This window comes from Choristoneura fumiferana, chromosome 9 (assembly GCF_025370935.1).
Source record: "Choristoneura fumiferana chromosome 9, NRCan_CFum_1, whole genome shotgun sequence".
Lineage (NCBI taxonomy): Eukaryota > Metazoa > Arthropoda > Insecta > Lepidoptera > Tortricidae > Choristoneura > Choristoneura fumiferana.
In genome coordinates this window covers 613,548-637,600 of record NC_133480.1, presented here as the reverse complement: position 1 = coordinate 637,600, position 24,053 = coordinate 613,548, and the positions used below count along the sequence as shown (strand labels likewise).

Here is a 24,053-nt window from a genome sequence, read left to right as displayed (position 1 = left end):
TTTTTGACACATTCAATGAAAACTTGAATATTTTAAAGACTTTGAATTTACCAGTTGATCAGTGGGATTTTGTTTTGAGTTATCTTGTGCTTTCTAAGCTGGACTCCAAAACTCGTTGCGATTTTGAAGAAACACACTCATCTTGTGAAGTGCCATCTTATTCAACTCTAAAGAATTTTATCTACAAAAAATGTGATGCTTTAATTCGGGACAACCACTTTCGTGAAAGGGAGGCAGAATACCTATGTCAGTCACAGCTGGTAGTAGTAAAACCCTGCCAAAGTTTATCAAAGCTCAAACAAATAATTCCCCATATGTGTCACGTTTCAATAAGAGTAACCCGGTGAATTCTCTAGTTTCCGATAGTGCTGAGGTAAAAACTGACCAAAGATGTTCCTTTTGTCAGGAGAATCATGCTATAACTAATTGCAAAATGTTTCTTAACAAATCTGTGGATGAGCGACATGAATGTGCAAAACAAAGGCAGTGGTGTTTTAACTGCTTGAGAGCTTCACATTATCTGAAAGAGTGCAGATCAGTTTTCAGATGTCAAAAGTGTAAACAAAAACATCACACTTTATTACATCTGGATAAAGAAATTGTACATGAACACGGATTGCCTTGCACAAGTGTTGAAGCTACTCCGGATTCTCATTCATGTCCTGCTGAAGAGGTCAATGAACCTACAAGTGCTCTTACAACTTTTACTAACCAATCTGTGGTATTGCTGTCAACTGCGAACATACAGGTTATGGATTCAAAAGGGAATTACCAAACTATGCGTGCTCTCATTGACTGTGGAAGCCAAGCACATTTTATTTCTGAAGCTGCTGCTCGGAGACTTGGTTTTGTCTCTTCCCCTGCAAATAGGAGTATAAGTGGGTTAGGAAAAACATCTTCTCAAGTTTCTGGTTCGATTACGTGTTGTGTTGGAACAGATAATGTGACTTACTTTAACCTGGATTTCCTGACTTTACCAATAATATGTGGAGTTATGCCATCAATGCATCTTAATACTTCTTCATGGCAACATGTGAAGCATTTGCAGCTTGCTGACCCACAGTGTAATATTCCTGGCCCAATTGATGTACTGCTGGGTGCTGAGGTATTCATGAAGCTTTTGTTACCAGGACGCATTGATGGTGATGTAAATCAACCGACAGCTATCAACTCAATATTTGGCTGGCTGTTAATGGGAAGAACAAGTGTACAGACAAATCAGGTGATCAATAACTTGTGTGCCATGTTTTGCAGTAGTGACATGTCACTTAATGAAGAAATTAAACGGCTATGGGAGCTTGAAGATCTTCCATCATCTCCAGAGTTGACTCCAGATGAGAGTTTATGTGAATCAAAGTATCTCAAAGGCATCAGTAGAGATGAATCCGGACGATACATAGCTCCACTACCCTTCAAAAGTGAAGAAAAACCCAAATTTCCAGGTTCTCGTGAGATTGCAATTCGAAGATTTCATTTATTAGAGAGACGACTGCTCAAGGATCCTGAACTCTATCAAGCATATAAAGATTTCTTGACGGATTACATAGACAATCAACACATGAGCCCTGTGGACGTAGCTGACATTGCAAAGGGAGACTATTATATTCCACATCACTGTGTGATTCGACCAGAAAGTGAAACCACTAAGCTACGTGTTGTCTTTGATGCTTCTGCTGTGTGTGCTAGTGGACAATCCTGAATGATACTTTATTGATTGGTGCGAAGCTCCAAGGAAATTTGACAGCTATTCTCCTTCGTTTTAGACTTCATGCGGTTGTGTTTATTGGAGATGTGAAACAGATGTTCCGTCAAGTAAGAATTAGAGCAGAAGATCAAGATTACCAAAGAATTCTTTGGAGGTTTGATCCCAAATATTCAGTCAAAGAATATCGTTTAAACACTGTTACTTATGGAACTGCTGCTGCTCCATTCTTGGCATGCCGAACTATTAAGCAACTTGTTCATGATGATGGAAAACATTTTCCATTGGCTTCACGAGTCCTTAATTTTGATACATACGTTGATGACGTCACGACTGGAGCATCCTCCTTGGAAGAAGCTAAGGTTATGAAAAATGAAGTCATCAATTTATTGAGACAGGGAGGATTTGAACTGCGAAAATGGGCCAGTAATGTACCGGATCTACTCAGCGATATTCGACCAGAGGATTGTTTACATGGATCGGCTTCATTTGATGATAAAACAGTTAAATCGTTGAAGGTGTTGGGACTTAAATGGAACAGTACAGATCATTTCACATTTGATGTTGTACCTTGTGAACGTGAATGCACTAAACGTAATATTCTGAGCGAACTAGCACGAATATTCGATCCATTAGGATTCTTGTCACCTATAACCTTTCTGGCAAAACGATTAATTCAGATATTATGGGTACAAGGTGTTGGTTGGGATGATCGACCTCCTGAAAACATAGTTATTCAGTGGAGGGCATACATTGAGCAGCTTTCACTTCTCAAGGCCGTTCAGATACCACGAAGAATTACTATAGACAATAATGTGTCATATCAATTACATGGATTTGCAGACAGTTCTGAGGCGGGCTATGGAGCTATTATTTATCTGAGAGCAGTGGATGTAAATGAAAGGGTGATTGTTAAATTAATATGTGCAAAGTCTAGAGTAGCTCCTTTGAAACACCAATCATTACCTCGTCTGGAACTCTGTGCCGCCGTGTTGCTTGCTGATCTTATGCAGTATGTCAAGAAGACATTTGAAACAAATATTTCAGTTGAAAACATTTTTGCGTGGTCCGATTCTACTGTAGTTTTATCGTGGCTCCGGTCTCATTCTTCGCGATGGAAGACCTTTGTTGCCAATAGAGTCAGTCACATTCAGGAGCTTCTTCCCAGTTCATGTTGGCATCATGTGTCAACAAACGAAAACCCAGCCGACATCTGTTCAAGAGGCGCTTTGCCTAAGGATCTTATCAACAATTTATTATGGTGGGCGGGTCCAGCTTGGCTTCTGAAATGTAGCAGCCACTGGCCCATCCCTGTGTCCGAGGATCCAGATCAAGAAATGGTGAACTCTGAAAAACGTGTATCAGCTTTGATAGTGGAGCAGCCAGTACATCTTCTTGACGAATTGCTGAATAAATATTCATCTTTAGATAAAGTTATTCGTATTGTAGCCAACTGTTTACGCTTTATACGCAACATTCGAAAATCTGCTACTAAAACAACTGGAACTTTATCAAGTGTGGAACGTAATGATGCTATGAGATTGTTTGTTAAGCGTATTCAATATCAGCACTTCTTTGACGAAATTCAGAAACTTCAAAATGGCAAGGTATTGCCTAAACAACTTCGTAAGTTGAATCCTTTCATAGATGAGTTAGGTGTTCTCAGGGTGGGCGGTAGGCTTTCTCGCTCGGGTTTAGCTTACGAGCACAAGCATCCGGCTTTATTACCACGTAAAAGTGAATTGACGAAAAGGATTGTACGAGAAATACATCGAAATAATTGTCACCCTGGAATTAATACAACTCATTATCTAGTAGCACAGCAATTTTGGATTCTATCTCCAAAACGTGCCATAAGGTCTGCATTACAAAATTGTATCCAATGTTTTCGAACCAATCCTAAGGTTTTAGAACCATTTATGAGTGATTTACCCATGGCAAGAGTAAACGCTGTTAAACCATTTTCGATTGTAGGCGTCGACTTTGGAGGACCCTTCAATATTAAACATGGTACTCATCGAGGTGCTAAAATAGGCAAAGCCTATTTGTGTCTGTTCATCTGCTTCACGACCAAGGCAGTTCATTTGGAAGTTGTGTCGGACTTGTCTTCTGAGGCTTTTATAGCTGCTTTGCGCCGGTTTATTGCTAGACGAGGTCGCTGTAATACTATTCATTCAGATTGTGGTACGAACTTTGTAGGTGCGAAGAATCAACTCTCGCAATTGATGCGTGGTGCTGCAGAGCAAAATAAGGTTGAGTTTAGGTTCAATCCCCCTTCTGCGCCTCATTATGGCGGAGTTTGGGAAATTCAAATAAAGGCAGCCAAGGCTTTATTATATCGAACAGTAGGTATACAATGTTTTACTTTCGAGGAGCTCTATACACTTTTTTCGCAAATTGAATCCACAATGAACTCACGCCCGTTATGTCCGCTTAGTTCCGATCCTAACGATATTAATGCGCTAACTCCAGGTCACTTCTTAACTATGGAACCTTTAACCTCTTTACCGGAAGAGGAACTGACTGATGTAAAACTATATAGGCTGAATCGTTGGCAGCTTATTCAGCAAATACATCAAGGTTTTTGGAAGCGGTGGAGCGCAGAATATTTAAATTCTTTAACCCAACGTGCAAAATGGACAAAAGACTCTAAACCTTTAAAAGTAAACTCAATAGTTATTATCAAATGTGATAATTCATATCCACTGCATTGGCCGTTAGCTCGTGTGATAGAATTACACTCGAGCCCCGATGGCGTTGTGCGACAAGCAACTGTGAAGACTGCTTCAGGAATTCTCAGGAGACCATTAGTCAAGCTGTGTCCTCTGCCAGACAATTGTGATTAGAGAAGTATTTTGTTAAAATTACCCTTTTATTGAAATCATTAGATTTCATGTTTAGTTAACCGCTGAAGTTGCAACTTTAATTTGTGTTAGAATTATAATTTATTTTGTTTTATGTTTAAAAATATTAATATTTTTGGTGGGCGGAATGTTCGATTTTGGTTTTTTTTACGCTTTTTCAACTAACTTAAACAGTCTGATGATGGCATTACGCATTGACCAATGCGCATGCTCGCACCAAGCGCCATCTAGAAGAGGAGAAGGAGTTTTGGAAGCTCGTGTCGTGGTGTGTCCGGCCAGTTCAAAAGATTCGTCCTTTGCTAACAAAGACTAAAACGTGTGCTGTGTGTGTAATTCGTGTTATTTTTCATCAAGAACAAAACTTTTAATTTGTTGGAGTGTTATCATTGTCCCTGGCGCCAGGTTTCAAGAAGTCGTCCACTACAAGTTCGCAGATGCTTCAGAACCGAGCTCGAACAGGTCAGTGTGCTTGCATTGTATTTGCCGGAATCAGACTAATCAAAACATTTTCTTATTTAATAGCTCTCTTCGGCGAGATCCTCTCGACCCAAATGTACCAGACACCCTCTGTGCTGGTACAGCTAACCTACTTCAACGAAGCGGGTATTATTACCATTTGTATTTCTTTATATTTTGTTTGGACGATATAGCCAATTGATATAATGTAAGAGTTGATATAACTTTCATTTGATATAATGCAATTTATCTTAAAAACCAAACTTCTATTGTTATTAATTCGATTTGATGTACTTTGGGTTGGGCTAGGTTAGGTTTATCGTTTAACAAAGTTCTGTAAAGCTCCTATCCATTGAAAGGCATAGATAGGGCTTGATTAATTACAAGACAAGATATACATGATAAAAAAACTGTCAAAATGGGGGTCGGACCCGCACACCGAGCTTTCCGTAAAAAAACTGACTCGATCTAGGTACCGGATTAATTTCATAAACTACAGACATAATAATACGATTCTTGCACGAGACCTTTGGCAAAAACGAAACCCTTATAGTTTCGCCATGTCTGTCTGCCTGTCTGTCTGTCTGTCTGTCCATCCGCGGCTTTGCTCAGGGACGACCAATGCTAGAAAGCTATAATTTAGCACGGATATATACGTAAACTATGCCGACAAAATGGTACAATAAAAAATTCAAAAAAAAATGTTCGATACCTCCCATAGACGTAAAGTGGGGGTGAGTTTTTTTTGTCATCCAACCCTATAGTGTGGGGTATCGTTATATAGGCCTAAAAACCATTAGGGGTCTGCTAAGACGATTTTTCGATTCATTGATTTGTTTGCGAAATAATCAACTTTAAAGTGCAAATTTTCATTAAAATCGAGCATCCCCCCCTCTAAAACCTAAACCGTATTAGTAGTTTAAGAGTAAATAGCAGCCTAAGGTATAAAATATACCTAAACTTGGAAGATTTCGTATAAAATACGAAATCCTTAGAAAAAAATTACTTAATTTTTTCGTAATGACTACGGAACCCTATTATGGGCGTGTCCGACGCGCTCTTGGCCAGTTTTTTTTGTTTTTGTTATTATATGTCTAACGTATTACGTGTTAACGGTACGAAATGATAATAGAGGTAAAGTTAAAGTTAATGTCAAAATTTCTTTATTCAAATTAGGCTATAACAAGCACTTTATGAATGTCAATAAAATTACCACCAAATATATTGCATATCAACAAATAATAAAAACAGAAAGAAAAACAGAAAAGATTTACGGAAAACATTTAAACTTTGTAAATGCATTTAAGCTTTGTAATAATAGATACATAATCGACACTACTTTAAAAAAAACTCTTACTTACCTCAAAATCGATAATCTTTCTTAGTGAAATTTATGTACATTATTTTAAGGGTTAATTTTGCTGACGTATTGATTTGAGATCCGAGATTTTTTCAAAGTAGTGCCCATATATGCCCAGAACTATTTTTAGTCTCCGATTTCTTTTTCAGCACAAAAGTCACAAATAAGCAATTTCTTTTGCAAAATCTCAAATTCAAATTCAAATTTCAAATAAAAAAAACAAATTTTCTTTTCGCGTTAGTTGATACCTATTTTTCGGGACAAAAACGACCCACTGGGCATATATAGGTTAAACACTCAAGACTCGAGAAAAACCTCGTTGAGTTTCTTGCCGGATTCTTCTCAGCAGAGGTTTTCCGAACCGGTGGTAGATTTTTTTGACATTCATAAGTGCTTGTTGTAGCCTAAATTGAATAAAGATATTTTGACTTTGACTTTGACTTTGACTTTGAAACATTCGTAGACAGTAAATCTTTTGAACAAACGAGTTACTCCATCAAGCTCCTATAAATTAAATATTTCCAAACCCTTTAGTGGATCCGTTGAAAGTTTCCAAAAGGCCTCAGCTTTATAAAGGTGTCACTTAACGCTAAGGAGCTTAGAATTCGGGCTATGAGCCTGATTCGCCGAGAATTTAGGTAAACTTCATCACCTTTTAACGAAAGCAAACAGAACTGGACGTTAAGCTCTCACAGCTTTTACTTAAGTTAAGTACAGTTGTAAAGTGGGCTTTAAAGAAATAAAGTGAAAGCAGTGGTTAACATAGATCTAATAATAGAGGTACGTAGGTTACCACCATCATCATCATCATCAGCCTATAGTAGTCCACTGCTGGACGTAGGCCTCCCCGAAGAGCGCCATTGCGTCCTGTCCTCTGCTAGACGCATCCAGCTTCTATCAGCAGCCTTTCGCAGATCGTCACTCCACCTGGCCGGAGGGTCCTACACTACGTTTGCCAAGACGCGGTCTCCACTCAAGAACTCGTTTACTCCAGTGGTTGTCCGTTCTTCGACAGATTCTGATATGACCAGTCCACTGCCACTTCAACTTGCTAATTCTCTGAGCTATGTCGATGACCTTAGTCTGTGGGATAGCCTCGTTGCGGATTCTATCCTTCAGAGAAACCCCGAGCATAGCTCGTTCTATAGCTCGCTGAGCGACCTTGAAGTGATGGATTAGACGTACTGTGAGTGTCCACGTTAACGTAAGGTTATCGTGTATATTTATTTCCATAATCGATATCGCCATTTTCATGTGGTCATCATATCTATCTATACATATATCTAATACGTTTAATTAAAAGAGCCATTTTAATATATAAATATATACCTACGGATATTATAATCAGAATCTCTGAAACGGCTCTAACGATCTCGATGAAATTTAGTATGTAGGGGATTTCGGGGGTGACAAATGGATCTAGCTTGGTCTTATCTCTAGAAAAATGCTTTTTATAGAGTTTTAGTCCGACCAAAGCCTGGTCGCCCAGGTACTTATAATGATCAAGAGTGTGCGAAGTGTCTCCGTGCCAGGTCACAAGACGACTAACTACTTAACTATAAGGTATATACGTACCTAGTCGGCTCGTGACTACAGCCTTTACAATGCCGAAACGACAAGGTTACTTAAAGTCACTAGCCGTTACTTGCGACTCCGCCCGCGCAGTTTGTTTACCGCTATCCCGCGGGAACTATGCCATTTTCCGGGATATAAACTATCCTATGTCCTTCTTCGGGACCTAAACTATCTGTATACCGAATATTATCTGAATCGGTTCAGTGGTTTATATTTTTTTATTCGACTGGATGGCAAACGAGCAAGTGGGTCTCCTGATTGTTAGAGATCACTGCCCATAAACATCTGCAACACCATGGGTGCAGACGCGTTGCCAACCTAGAGGCCTAAGATGGGATGTATACCTCAAGTGCCAGTAATTTATATTATATGTGATGATTGATGAATTAACAAACAAATAAACAAACAAACAGTGATGTATTAGTGAGATTAGTGAGAAGAGATTTAAATGAAATTTAGAATGTTATCTTTTTATCCCGATTTTTCGAACGCAAGCAGCACGCGGCTTAATAAATTGCGGACAATTAAGAGCAATCTTGCCTTCTACCGCTACAATGTCGGTGGGATGGCAGTAAAAATTTATAATAAACTCCCAACTAATTTACTAGAGTTGCCGCCTAAAAACTTTAAAGTGGCTATCTTAAAATTCTTGCATTCAAATAATTTTTATAGCGTTTGTATAAAGTAGTATAAATATTCAATACATATATAATTCTAGCTACTTAATTGTTAATGACATCGAAATGTGAACATTATTCAACTTGTAGCTTTATTTACACTAAGAACATTTTTGCATGCCTACTTCTATAAGGTAATTGACATTATTGATACTTAATTGAAATTTAAACTTATCACCGCCTACTATGACATAATGTTACGCAAATAAATATATTTCATTTCATTTCATTTCATTTCCACTGGATTAATATAAAATTCCAACCACCATCAAAGGATTTGAGATTTGGAATGTGGCGCGGATATTCTATATGTTAATGAAATGACTTTAATTTTGAGAATTCCCTTGGTAGGTAAGTTAATAACATCACGAAAGGGTTCAGCTGAGATCTACCATGGTCTGCACGTGCGAAGCCGTAGGTAAAGTCTAGTATATAATATTTTCGGGTCAACTGTATCAATAATGCAGCCGGCTATAAATACTCGTGATCTAGTGGCGGGTCAATACGACGGTTATTTGTGAATCGAGTATACATTGACGACGTTATACAACGAGACGAATATATATATAGAGACTAGCTTTTTCCCGCGGCTTCGTCCGCGTGGAATTGGGTTATCGCGCGCTGTTCCCTCGGGTACTATGCATTTTTCCGGGATAAAAAGTAGCCTATGTCACTCTCTGGCCCATAAGTATGTCCCAACCTACTTTTAAACGCAAGTTTCGAGCAGTTCTTTTTGCAACGCAACTTGAAAATAGCTGCAACTACCGTTAATTGAAACCAGTGTTGTTCTCAGGTGTTAATTAAGTAATTGTTAATTAAAGTTAGTTTATGATAAAAAGAGAATACTTATGTGTTGATATTTTAGTTTTATTGTTTTTATTTTATTTCATTTTTCATTTATTTTTTTTACTTTGCGTGCCAATCTACCAGCTATGTAAGCCATTCTAGCTAGCCTGAGTCAACGGGGGCAGGCTGAAAACCAGCGCTGGCAGCTTCTGAGCAAGCGCAGCATAAGCTGAGCCTGTTCCTTTTGCCACACAGTGCAAGGGACTGGCAAACGCATTTTTTATTAGTTTATTGTTTATTTGTATTCTGTGTGCCTATCCTGTATTGTTCATGTTGGCAAATAAATCAATCTTAATCTTAAACTATCTCTATGCCAAAAATCACATCGATCCGTCAATCTGTTTCGACGTGAAAGACGGACAAACATACAAACACACAGACTTTCGCATTTATAATATTATAGTATGGATTTTACGGATGGGTCACTTAGGTATAATAATACGTGAGTTGAAGAAAAGTTGAATGTTAAAGAAAATACAAGTTATTTAACTAAAAAAAACAGTTATTTCATGAAAATCTCATCATCATCATCATCATCAGCCCGAAGACGTCCACTGCTGGACAAAGGCCTCCCCCTTAGAACGCCACAATGAACGACAACTCGCCACTTGCATCCACCGGTTTTCCGCTACATGAAAATCTACCATGCTTATAATAAGTATGGCATTATGTGTAGTCCAGCATAAACTTACAAATTTGAAAGGAAAACCTAGGCACGCGAGATAAAAAATTATAATTAAATCAATATAAAGCGTATAGGTACCTCAAGATTCAATTAAATCGTGCATAATGCACTATTAACCTTAATGAATGCTTTTATATAAAATATTATAAGTACACACAAGACAACAACATCTATCCATGCTGTACATTACATATATGGGTTCATAATGATCGCATATCTGTTTATAACATCTTTGTAAAATACCTAGGTACATCGTGGAAGAGCAGTAAAGTATATGAGTATGACAAATATGAAATCCCACAAATATTAGTATTATAAATGCAAAAGATTGTAAGACTTGTAGTTTTCATTACGTCTAAACCATAATATAACTGATTGTTATGAATTTCGGTATACAGATAGTTTCAGTCCCGGAGCAGGACATAGGATAGTTTTATTGCATAGTTCCCGCGGGATAGCGATAAACGAATTCTACACGGAAGGTGTGGCGGGTAACTGCTAGTAACTACTAAAACCGGCAAGAGCGTGTCGGATACGCCCAAGATAGGGTTCCGTCGCCATTACGAAAAAAATCAAGTAATATTATGTGCATTATGTTATAACACAATTAAAACACTTACTACAGTCTTAAAATCTATTACCTGAAAAAGAGCGTATCTTCACGGCACTTAGGTCCTTTTGTTGAGAAGATAGATAGATATATAGATAAAAACGTTTATTTGGTACTGCAAACACACACAATCAAGATTAAATACAAGGATACAAAACATCAATCCAGACTTAAAAGTAAACATTTCATATTGCTTGTGTGCGCTGCAGTGCAAAAGGGCCATGGCTCAGTGGTCAACATTGCTCGGGGGAGCAAAACACTGATTGTTCTGTTCACTGGTTGAGATGAAGCGCAGTTTTTCGGCAATAACTCAAAAACGGTATATCCGATCATGTTGAAACCAATTTTCGTTGAAAGTATTTATTAAGCGTTACCTTTCCATATTTTTTTTGCATATTATTTGGACAAACGGTTTACAAGATAGGGACTCAAATTTTTGCTACTTTGGGAGCGATTATTTCCGGAAATCTTCACTTAATCAAAAAAGTTTTTGAGAAACCTTACTATCTTTTCAAAAGTGCTGTCGAACTATGTGCCACACGTTGATGCGAGTTAAAATATTTTTTTTTCAATCTCTGTTACGTGTATGGAGTGGAGTGCCCCTCCCCCCCCCCCTATAAATATTTATTTTTGTAATTTAACTACAAAACTAAATAGCGGCTTTGACAAGACATCTGTACTCCAAATTTCATTGATATACTCGTACATCTTGTAGTTTTCAAGTAAAATGCCTGTGAAATACGGACGGACAGACAGACAGACGGACTCGAGGAAACTATAAGGGTTCCGTTTTTGCCATTTTGGCTCTAGAACCCTAAAAATTATTCAAAAATATAAGTATTCCTTTCTCGCTCATGCAGCCGTAGAATGGTTAAGTTTAACCGCCTTTAAGAAGTAATGAATAGTTATTTCAGCAGGAAAATACTCTCGGTAAATGGAAGGAAATGTAACGCAAAAAGTTTAGCTCCAAAACTCTGGTAGTTACTATGGCGGAAAAGTAACGGGTGATTGGAACTTTCCCTTTGATGAAACCGCATTTATTTGGGTTATTTTTAGAGTTTCGTACCTCGAAAGGGAAAATGAATCCCTTATTGTAACAAATACAAAAGTTCTTATAATATCTAGATGAGTTAAACCTGTGTTCTAGCACAGAATAAGTAATAGTACAAGTAGATCTAGGATAAGCAGTGCTCCCGCTTACATCACTGAGTGTGTGTGTGTGTGCGCGCGTGCGTGCGTGCGTGCGTGCGTGTGTGCGTGCGTGCGTGCGTGCGTGCGTGCGTGCGTGCGTGCGTGCGTGCGTGCGTGCGTGCGTGCGTGCGTGCGTGCATGCGTGCGTGTGTGTGTGTGCGTGGTGCGAGGTGCGAGCCGGGGTTTGAACCCACGACCCTCTGCTTGAGAGGCGATAGGTCAAACCACTAGGCCACCACGGCTATTCAATGTGACCCTTATACTTACATATAAAATCATAACTCGTACAATCGTATTAGCTGTTCTCTCCTAATTTTCCCCTGCTGATTATTATAACGGTATATATCCTTTCCCATTTTTCCAACTACTTACTTTCAATTTGTCGAAAGTTCCCCCGGGAATATTGCTAACAGCCCTCGTGGGATTTGTTTTGATTGCGCAGGTCGTAAGAGGATTGTCGGCTAACTAGATATGAACTTGGTTCAAGAAAACTTCTATAGCAATGTTATTAATAAGATTTTATATTTACTCTGTTCACATTTTTAGTGTTCTTTAGTTATACAAGGAACCTTTATAGTTCCGCTATGTCTGTTCGTCTGTCCGCTGTAATTTTGCATGGAATCCCTACTAATATTATCAATGCGAAAGTAACTCTGTCTGTCTGTCTGTTACGTTTTCACGTCGAAACCAATTCGTTGAAATTTGGTATATAGATAGTTTGAACCCCAAGGATCAACATAGGATACCTTTATTCCGGTAGAGGGCGCCACCGCGCGATAACCTAGATCCGCGCAGACGAAGTCGCGGGCATAAGCTAGTATACAATATATATTAACCAAGTGGTCCCCTAAACGTAAAGTTTGGAAGTTTTTGAAAGTCATCTAAACCCATTTTTTTTTTGTTATTCTACTGGATGGAAAACGAGCAAGTGGGTCTTCTGATGGTAAGAGATCACCACCGCTCATAGACACCTGCAACACCAGGGGATTGCAATACAAGTACTGCTGCTTCACGGCAAGATTAGCGAGCAAGATGGTGGTAGCTATCCGGGTGGACCTTGCACAAGGTCCTACCAGCTGCAAAATATATATATAGAGAGAGAGAGAGAGAAACATTTATTTACACATATTCGATACACATAAAATTACATTAGATGGAAAAAAAAATAACATCGAATAGTATAAAGTGGACCCCAGTCAGCATAATGTTACGGCAAGCCGCAACGCTGTTTTTCAGTGGGACCCATTTAAAAACGGAAACATATAAAAACATACAACACACTATATAGTGGGGATATGTTTGAATAAGTCTTTCAGAAGTTTTTTAAGTGTAGGATTCATTTCCAAAATATTAAGCTTTAAAGTGCTAATTGCTAGAGTCAATTAGTGTGTAGAAGATAATATCTCGAATGCGTGGCCAGTGCTGCCTCACTAATAGAGGACAGCCGTGCCTGCACCTAACTCGCTTAGCGCGGACTGCATATTGCTGCAAATTGCATCCCGGCTTGCTAACAGGATAAAACGGACTTCGGTCGTATCTCTGCAGCAGATTACAGTAAAACAAGAAATTTACAAGACAAGAGAGCAAAATATACTTAGGTAAAATTTGGTAAATTGTGGGTCTATCAAATACCGTATAGAATGAAAGTTAAGACTTTATAAAAAGTTAAAATATTGTAAGGAGTGAAGTGGGGGTCTGCTAACCCCGGATATTCTTAGATACTACAAACTTGTGTGAAACCCTGAGCGTAATTGACCGGTTTCTTATCAGTTTTTTTTTGCGATTATTATACCTAATTAGTTAGTAACTGAAAAACCGTATTAACAAATACCTGCCTACAAGTATCATCATCATCATCATCTCAGCCGTAGGACGTCCACTGTTGGCCATAGGCCTCCCCTATATACCTCCAGTTGCTTCGGTTGGCAGCGGCCTGCATCCACCGTAAACCTGCGGCTTTAACCAGGTCATCCTACCTACAAGTATCGCAAAGTTAAAAATTTTCGTACTTTGCTAGTGAAGATAAAGGGTTGTTAATGTTGTTAATTAATGCTCTTTGACGAGCTGGCATATACATATATTCTTGTAGGAAAATTTAATGAAGTACAAACTTCACAATCAGCTAAGATAATAGTTACCTACATAGCAGTCAAAGGAAACATCAAAGTAACAAGAAACAGAGTAAGTAGAGTGCACAATTGAAATGCAACGTTCACGAAAGCATAGGTCAAGAGTTCACGTCGCTTTTTCGTTCGCTCAGGTTTGGTATAAATTAAATAAATAAATAAAATAAATAAATAAATATCATGAGACACTTGACACCAATTGACCTAGTCCCAAACTAAGCAAAGCTTGTACTATGGATACTAGGCAACGGATAAACATACTTATATAGATAAATACATACTTAAATACATATTAAACATCCAAGACCCGAGAACAAACATTCGTGTTATTCACACAAATATCTGCCCCGGCCGGGATTCGAACCCAGGACCTCAAGCTTCGTAGTCAGGTGCTCTAACCACTTAGCCATCCGGTCGTCTAATTAATAATTCAACTAGCTTTTGCCCGCGGCTTCGCCCGCGTGGCATTCGGTTATCGCGCGCTGTTCCCTCGGGAACTGTGCATTTTTCCGGGATAAAAAGTAGCCTATGTCACTCTCTGACCCATAAACTATCTCTATGCCAAAAATCACGTCGATCCGTCGCTCCGTTACGGCGTGAAAAACGGACAAACACACAAACATACAAACACACTTTCGCATTTATAATATTAAGTATGGATGTATTTTGTAAAAGCGATAATAAGCCGCGGTGGCCTAGTGGTTTGACCTATCGCCTCTGAAGCAGAGGGTCGTGGGTTCAAACCCCGGCTCTCACCTCTGAATTTTTCGCAAATCATGTGCAGAATTACATTTGAAATTTACCACGAGCTTTGCGGTGAAGGAAAACATCGTAAGGAAACCTAATCTGAAATGAAATAAATCTAATCTGATCTAATCTAAGTTATAATTATTATAGAAGGGCTGCAGCGAGCGCCTGGAGTAACTTTAATAGCAAAGTTGCAGGGCGCGGTGAAAATTTAAGAGAGCTTTGTAAAAGCTTTCGTAAAATAAGACAAATGTCACTTAGACTGCGGTTCAACCAGGGATGTGCGATGATGTCGCTGCTTATAAAAAATATGTATATATTTTTTTATTGCAAAAATCGCATTTTATATGCTATCTCATCCCAGCCTATATATGTATGTCAGTACGTCCCACTGCTGGGCACAGGCCTCCTCTCAGAATGGCTTGGCTCAGGAGGGCTTGGGCTGTAGTTCCCACGCGGGCCAACTGCGGATTGGGAACTTCACACACACCATTGAGTTGAAAGAAAGAAAGAAAGAAAATAATTTATTTATAACAGCAATGACACATTAAGGTTAGGAAAAATAACAATAAGAAGTGTTGCCGCTATAAAAAGGTCCCGGCTCAGCATATCGCAGGATTGTGCAGGTTTCCTCACGATGTTTTCCTTCACCGTAAAGCTCGTGGTAAATTTCAAATGTAATTGCACATGACTTTCGAAAAACACAGAGGTGCGAGCCGGGGTTTGAACCTACGATCCTCTGCTTCAGAGGCGTTAGGTCAAACCACTAGGCCACCACGGCTATACCTACTTAAAATGCGATTTATTTATAAAAGAACTTTTTTATTTTTTTGATTTGTGTCGCTTTTGTTTATATAAGCAGCGATGCACGATGTGTTTTGAGAAATGTGTTTTTCATGAACCAAATGGAAAAAGCTTGAAATGAATGAAAACCTTTCCTCGCTACGCTCAGCTTTTTCTACTGAGCTGTGCTGTGCGAGGAAAAGAAAATGAAGCGTTTCTATTGGTGAAAAACGCATTTCTCGCAACACATCCTCAATCATCTCTGGTGGAAACGCTGAATTAAAAGACTAACCCTAAAAATGTATATTATCTACATTTAGTTGAAGTTTGGCGTGGTATATACTTTAGTTACGCAAGTCACGGCTGATTTGTACGCATTCGGTTATCAGCTAGTCAAGTGAGTAGGGTGACGTGTGATAAACGAATGTTGAAAAGGCATAATGCTCAAATGCGGGACTGATTTGTAACATTATGTCACTCGAAAACACTATTCAAAAGTGATAAAATAAAACACTTTACTTTTTTTTGCAGGTGGTAGGACCTTGTGCAAGGTCCGTCCGGATTGCTACCACCATCTTGCTCGCTAATCCTGCCGTGAAGCAGTAGTGCTTGCACTGTTGTGTTTCGGCGTGGAGAGTAAGACAGCCGGTGAAATTACTGGCACTTGAGGTATCCCATCTTAGGCCTCTAGGTTGGCAACGCATCTGCAATACCCCTGGTGTTGCAGATGTTTATGGGCGGTGGTGATCTCTTACCATCAGGAGACCCATTTGCTCGTTTGCCATCCAGTCGAATTAAAAAAATAAAAATAAAAAACTTCACAAAGTTTAAATTACTATAAGAAACTGGCCAGTGCGAGTCAGAATCGCGCACCGAGGGATCTGTACATATCTTTCGATACCCAGTTTTAACAGAGCTTAATTTCCCAAGCAAAATATACGCAGTGTGCAGTGTGTAGGTAGATAGTTACTGCTCAGACATACATACAGGCATTAAAAAAAATTCAACCACCGAAAAAACTGAAAAGCATAAAATAATAAACCTTTTTTATAGCCGTCTACCTGATGGGCTCCTGTCACTCCTCCTGGCTTGTGCTGAGCCATCGACTTCAAACTGGTACCTGGATTAAGGTTAAACAAAGAAGGTTTATTATTTTTGCTTTTCAGTTTTTTCGGCAGTTTAATATTTTTGTTAAAAAGTTTTTATTTTATACTTAGGGTAATTTTTTCCAAATTTATAAAATACCAACCTCAAGGCATACCCTAGGTATTCATTAAAAAAATAATTATCAAAGTCGGACTACTCTGGAAAAAGTTATGCCTGGTTATTATACGTTACAATCAGTGACTGAACAATCAATTATCTCCTGTTTTCCTACCCTTAGGGTAAGATTTTTTTTTTATTTATATGGGACCACCCTCGGGGTAGGAATACGCTTTCCGCGTGAAAAAATTACTGAATCGTTAAATCATCGTAGCAAACCCCTAATGGTTTTAAAAGACCTATCCAAAGATACCCAACACTATAGGGTTGGACGAGAAAAAAAAATCAACCCCACTTTACGTCTATGGAAGGTAACCTAAAATTTTTTTATTTTATTTTTTATTGCACCATTTTATCGGTATAGTTTAAATATATATCCGTGCAAAATTACAGCTTTCTAGCATTGATAGTCCCTGAGCAAAGCCGCGGACGGACAGACAGACAGACAACCCTAAAAAAGCGTTGAGCTTAAGGCGGTCGGTTTTTATTTATTATTTTATTATATATATATTTATTTATTATGTTTGTGTGTTAGAGGACATTTGTATGTTTAGTTTGTAATCACTGCTTCTATGTAGGTACACGTCAAACGATAAGGGAGAACTATCCGTGCTTCTTATCAGCAATGACGCAATCATTGAGGTTGTCTGTGATGATTTATAACTTTCAGGTATTAGCTGGTATTACCAACTTTGTCTGGAATTTCACTTTCCTGTGCATGGGAACTATGGTTTGCTAATGTTTCGGTGTAAAACGTTTGATATTTCTGTAACTGTAAATATTTTAGGATTTTTATAACCTTACCAACATAAAGTTGGAAAACCCCCGACTTTTTTTTTTTTTTATTTTTTTTATTTTTTTCATTTTTTTTTCATCTTAGCATGAACATGTCTGTACCTTATTCTTACTTATGCGAAATAAAGATTTATTATTATTACTTTGTCACTTACTTGGCTGAACCTACTTTGATGAAACATATCTAAGAACTATAGCTAGAAAACCTGATTTCAAATAAAAAACCGCATTCAAATCGGCCAATCTGTTTAAGAGCTACGGTGCCACAGACAGACACACAGGTGCAGGTGGTAGGACCTTGTGCAAGGTCCGCCCGGATTGCTACCACCATCTTGCTCGCTAATCCTGCCGTGAAGCAGTAGTGCTTGCACTGTTGTGTTTCGGCGTAGAGAGTGAGACAGCCGGTGAAATTACTGGCACGTGAGGTATCCCATCTTAGACCTCTAGGTTGGCAGCGCGTCTGCAATACCCCTGGTGTTGCAGATGTTTATGGGCGGTGGTGATCTCTTACCATCAGGAGACCCACTTGCTCGTTTTCCATCCAGTCGAATAAAAAAAAAGACACAGGTAGACAGACAGACAGACACATAGCCGTCAAACTTATAACACCCCTCTTTTTGCGTTGTGAGCTAAAAAACTCCTTACCTAATAAAGGGTTCAACACGATGACCCTGAAATAAATCCTGAAATATTTACAGTTTAGAGTTTGCGAAATGAAAAGTTGCGAAATGAAACGGCCGTGTAATGTTTGTCTATAACAACGATTAGCGAAATTTCATTTCTCATAACACAAATATCAGAATTTCAATCTGTCGAAATATTGAGAACGTATAAACACAATATGCATATAAACAAATTGTGCAATTTCTCAAATCATATTATTGAATTAGCCTAATTGTCTTATGCATATTGAAGTACTGTATAATAATCATGCAGCATAATAATCAAAGTTCATAATAAATAGTCAAAATACCATATACGGGACTTATCACGCTATTTTTACACAAGTAATATTTACCTCGACGTTTCGGCAACATTGCAGTGGCCGTGGGCACGAGTGGACTGAAGTGTGGGGTTCAAGTCTGCCTAGCAGCGCGAGTTCTTCGAACTACCCGCACTTGATCACTAATAGTACCGGCACTCGTATCACGAACTACCCGCACTTGGTCACTTTTATGAGTGAGAATCACAAAAGTTTAAAACGTTATTTCATAATAAATAATTTTCATACAAACATCGAGGATAATGAACGAAAAGTATGAACACCAGGCAAATATCCGACAGCAAAGATCATTTGTGAAGCAATATTATCCGGGCTGCTATAAAAAAAAACCTAACATCGATGGCTAGGGCGGAAGCTAGGTTCAGCTTCACTCCCGCCTTAGCCTTCTGAACCTAACCAACCCAAGTCGCTTCTGCTCCGAGCCGTCTTGCTCGCTCTCTTCGCTCGCTCGCATAAATCAAATCTTTTTTTACATTTGGCACGCATGATGTTATGTATGTTGCTTGTATGTTGTTAGTTATAAGTTTGTTAGCTCTAAGTTAAATTGTACCGTTTGTGCCCAAATAAACAAAAAACAATAAATGTTTAAACATTAATATTTCAAAATTGAAAATACACACTGAAATATAGATGCACAGAAAAACCAGAAAAATAAGACCAACACTGGAATCGAACCCAGGTCCTCGGTATTCCGTACCGCGTGCTATACCGCTACACCACTGCTGGTCAACGGTACAGACACGAATTTCCCCTATGCACCTCATATCTCAGCTTGTTTGTTTCTTATTTAGCCACTTAAGCAGTGACGCTAGCGACATCTATACCGTAGTCCTCATCGAGAAACTTTCGGAATACCGAGGACCTGGGTTCGATTCCCAGTGTTGGTCTTATTTTTCTGGTTTTTCTGTGCATCTATATTTCAGTTTGTATTTTCAATGTAGGTTTCACGGGAAGACCGTAGAAGTAAAAATTTGGAATTGAAATAAAAAATACAAAATGATTCCAAAAAACCAATCTTAATTAATATTTCAATTAAAATGCCGAAACCAATCGTTAACGCGAACGGAGCCGCGGCTAAAGCCTATCTTGGTGAAATTAACTTATTAATTTGACGTGTTCAATATCATCAAAAACAAAAATAGGACGGTATATAGTTTTGACCAAGACAATTCTAGAAAAAAAAAGACAGAATAATATCAAGTAATTACAGCCGTAGATAGGCTCAAGAATAAGCCTTATTGGGGCAAATAAAAAAATGACGAAGTTACAATCGAATAATCAAAATTCATATTACAGTAATAATAAAAATTTATCGCGCGTGTTCAATCGCCATCGAAATGATACAGTTTTTTTTTATCGTAGCAAACTTCGTATTACGGCTTCTTAAAACGGCTAATAAAAAAAGAGCAGAAGAAAAAACATTTCCTTTGAAACCCTTCGAAGTAATAAAAAGCTAGTTTTCTCTTAGTTTGTTTGTTTGCCTTTGTTAACGACGATTTGACGGCGGAACAGAACAAATAATAGGCAAAGAGAGAACGGAACCCTTATAGTTTCGTCAAGTCCGTCTGTCTGTCTGTCCGTCCATCCGTATGTCACAGGCATTTTGCTCGAAAACTACAAGATGTATATCAATGAAGTTTGGCGTACAGATGTCTTGTCAAAGCCGCTATTTAGTTTTTTAGTTAAATTACAAAATTAAATACTTATAGGGGGGGCACTCCATACACGTAACAGAAATTGTAAAAAAAAATTTTTAACTCGCATCGTCGTGTGGCACATAGTTCCTTCAGCTCTTATGAAAAGATAGTAAGGTTTCTCAAAAAAATTTTTGATTAAGTGAAGATTTCCGGAAATAATCGCTCCCAAAGTAGCAAAAATTGTGCCACAAATAGAGGGCTATCTTGTAAACCGTTTGTCCAAAATATGCAAAAAATATGAAAAGGTAACGCTTAATAAATACTTCGAGAATTGGTTTCAACATGATCTGATATACCGTTTTTGAGTTATTGCCGAAAAACTGCGCTTCTTATCACAAGGACTCTATACGCTCTTTTTCTGGTAATAGATATTAAGACTGTAGTAAGTGTTTTAATTGTGTTATAACGCACTTAATATTACTTGATTTTTTTCGTAATGGCTACGGAACCCTATCTTGGGCGTGTCCGACACGCTCTTGGCCGGTTTTTTATTAGTTTAGTTAACGGCTTGGTTACGCATCAGTAACTCATGAAAAATATTATCTTCTACTTTACAACTAAAGTTTCGATCGGCGTGTAAAGGCTACTAGCTGTTGCCCACAGCTTCAACAGTTCGTTTACTAACCCGCAAGAAGCTATGCATTTTTTTAGGCAAACAAACATCTTAACTTATACATTTATTATATTAATAGGATTGGAATGTAGGATTTTTTTGTTGGTTTCATGTTGTAACGATTTTTTTTTCCTTCTTTTCTTTATGAAATAAGTCTAAAAATATGCAATTTTGCGCGATTGTTCTTCATACAACACAAGTGTCACCACGATGTAATTTTTTGGGAATCCTCACGGGACTTTAGTAAAATCCCAGATTTTCTATATAACTGCTGCTAATTTACGCGAGTAAAGCTGCGAATAAAGATTAGTTTTAAATAGAATAGGACGGTATCGAAAATGAGGTTTTGCCTTTGAGTGCTCTTGATACGTAACGCGATATTGTGAGCGGAATTACGTATTGTTTACTTCCTTCTCGCGCGTTCGAGGGCAACTGTACCACTACCATGAGTTTACAGTGACCGTACTCGATAGCGACGGCGTAAATTATTTTTCTCAAAAATGTCCGTAAAATTTGACATTATTCTTTACATATCAGAAGGTGAAGTGCATAGTTTATGGTCAAAGAAAAATTAAAAAGTTAAAAAGATTGTCACTCAAACTCGAAATTAGTGTTTGTGCTCCCTTACACTTAATAATGGTATATGGTTACGTTAGTCATTCCATAGCTATGGTGATCTTTTGGAGCAAAAATGAACATCTTACACGAGACCCGACCCCATCATCGACCTATATGTAAAAGTTAAAATTCGGAGTTTTTACTAGTTTTTACGAATTATTGGATTGACCACACATGCACTCACGTTTGCGCCCGCTTTACCCGCGAGCGCATGGAGACGGAAGTTCACATATATCTGTCACATGATTTACCATTGAGTGGTGAAACAGGCTCTGTGATAATTTAAATTTCATCAGAATTTGATGATGAGAAATATGGGCAAATAGGCATATTCTGAGAGAGTTGCGAGAAACCGGTGGATGCAAGTGGCGAGTTGTCGTTCATTGTGGCGGTCTAAGGGGGAGGCCTTTGTTCAGCAGAGGACGTCTTCCGGCTGATGATGATGATGAGGCATATTCTAAAAGAACGTTAAAAGTTATTTTTTTCTTAAGTCTCATACGTGTCACGTCAATGTCACTCGAAGTTTGTAGGTTTTACAATGTGACCTTTAACAATGTATCTGAAGCTTTGTTTTATTATGTGTTTTCTATTTTCGATTTAGCCAAAAATGTTACAGGTTATTTTTGACAATGAACTAAGTAAACGCAAATGAAAAAACCTGCCAAGAGCGTGTCGTACACGCCCAAGATAGGGTTACGTAGCCATTACGAAAAAAATAAGTAATATTTTTCTAAGGTTTTCGTATTGTGTACGGAATCTTCCAAGTTTACGTATATTATCTATAGTAGGTATATTTACTCTTAAACTACTACTAAATTCTCAAGCAATCTTAGCCGTTATAATTTTCCTTGTTGATATTCTTACTGCCATCCTGGATTTTTTTAAATTTTCCACCATTTTAGTTTACATTTTAGAGGGGGAGGGGATGCTCGACTGTAATGAAAATTTGTACTTTAAAGTTGAATATTTCACAAACAGATCACTGAATCGAAAAATCGTCTCAGCAACCCCGGAATGGTTTTAAAAGACCTATCCAACGATATCCCATACTATAGGGTGTCGAGAAAAAAAAAACACCACCACTGTTTGTTTTTCATTTTACCACTTTGTCGGCGTGACTGAAATGTATATTCATGCCAAAGTACAGCTTTGTAGTACGAGTACTAACGGTCTCTGAGCATAGCCGCAGACAGACAGACGGACAGACATGGCGAAACTATAAGGGTTCCTTGTTCACTACGGAACCCTGAAAAAGGTGTTTAAGTGTCACCGTCACTATCCATGTCATGCAATGCTTTGATACTATGACTCTCTCTTTCTGTGATAAGGTTCTTCCTAAGACACGATTTTGATTCGATAGTAAATGGAAAAGTTATCATACGGAAAGTTTTTATATAAACATTGCATCGTAACTCGTAAATGATAAAAATTCTTCTCTTAATGTCGAAAACACACATATGACGTTTTTGTCTGTTTAAGAAGCTTGCGTTACTCGCCGTTCTTTTTGAGTTTTTCCCCCGTATTCTACAGGTAAGGAAAAACTTTTTTACCTTGTTTGTTAACTGTTATGGTAAACAAACATGCAGCATAACAATCGATTAAATACATACCGCACCAGTGCCATTCTCGGCCATCGGCTCGTCATGCCACATCCACGGTTCACAAGCACTGGCAACCCAGAATGGTGTCAAAATACCGCCGTGCCATTGGCCAACGCGGAACAGTTTCAAATTTGGAAAAAACGAACTGTTTTTGTTTATATTTGGAACGGGAGACGTCTATTCTGCCGTTGGGCTACGGGGTGACTGAGTGCGCGCGCCGCTGCCGTTTCCATGGTTACGTGGCCGTTAAGGTGCGACCTTGTTTTTTAATACCGGTTCTAGTTAAAGACTAATATCAAATAGTAATTAAATGTTTTCAAAACTGTAAATTTTGAAACGAGCTTTATTTTATGGATATGCTATGTTGATTCGCAGAGGCGGGTACGACTGTTTTTTTTTATTCGACTGGATGGCAAACGAGCAAGTGGGTCTCCTGATGGTAAGAGATTACCACCGCCCATAGACACCTGCAACACCAGGGGGATTACAGATGCGTTGCCAACCTAGAGGCCTAAGATGGATACTTCAAGTGCCAGTAATTTCACCGGCTGTCGTACTCTCCACGCCGAAACACAACAGTGCAAGCACTGCTGCTTCACGGCAGGATTAGCGAGCAAGATGGTGGTAGCAATCCGGGCGGACCTTGCACAAGGTCCTACCACCTGCAAAAAAAGCTCCTGGTTTTTCCCCAAAAGGACTGTCTAGCAGGGCTAATACGACACACTAAACTCGAAGTTCGTGTCGAGCGGTCCCTCTGACACTTATACTATTTAATACGAGAGCGAGAAGGACGGTACGATACGAACTTCGAGTTTCGTAGTAGCCCTGCAGTGGTAGTATC

General features: G+C 38.6%; 1 protein-coding gene across 1 annotated transcript in view; it reads right to left on the bottom strand.

Moving 5' to 3' along the window:
• Window positions 1-23,380, bottom strand: part of LOC141430897 (calcium/calmodulin-dependent protein kinase kinase 2) — a 210,838-nt gene extending 187,458 nt beyond the window's left edge. Inside the window, exon 1 of the mRNA XM_074091763.1 lies at window positions 23,222-23,380. Within this exon, the coding sequence (XP_073947864.1) occupies window positions 23,222-23,263 (42 nt within the window). The 5' untranslated portion in view covers window positions 23,264-23,380. The remainder of the gene's footprint in view (window positions 1-23,221) is intronic.
• Window positions 23,381-24,053: the final 673 nt, after the last annotated feature.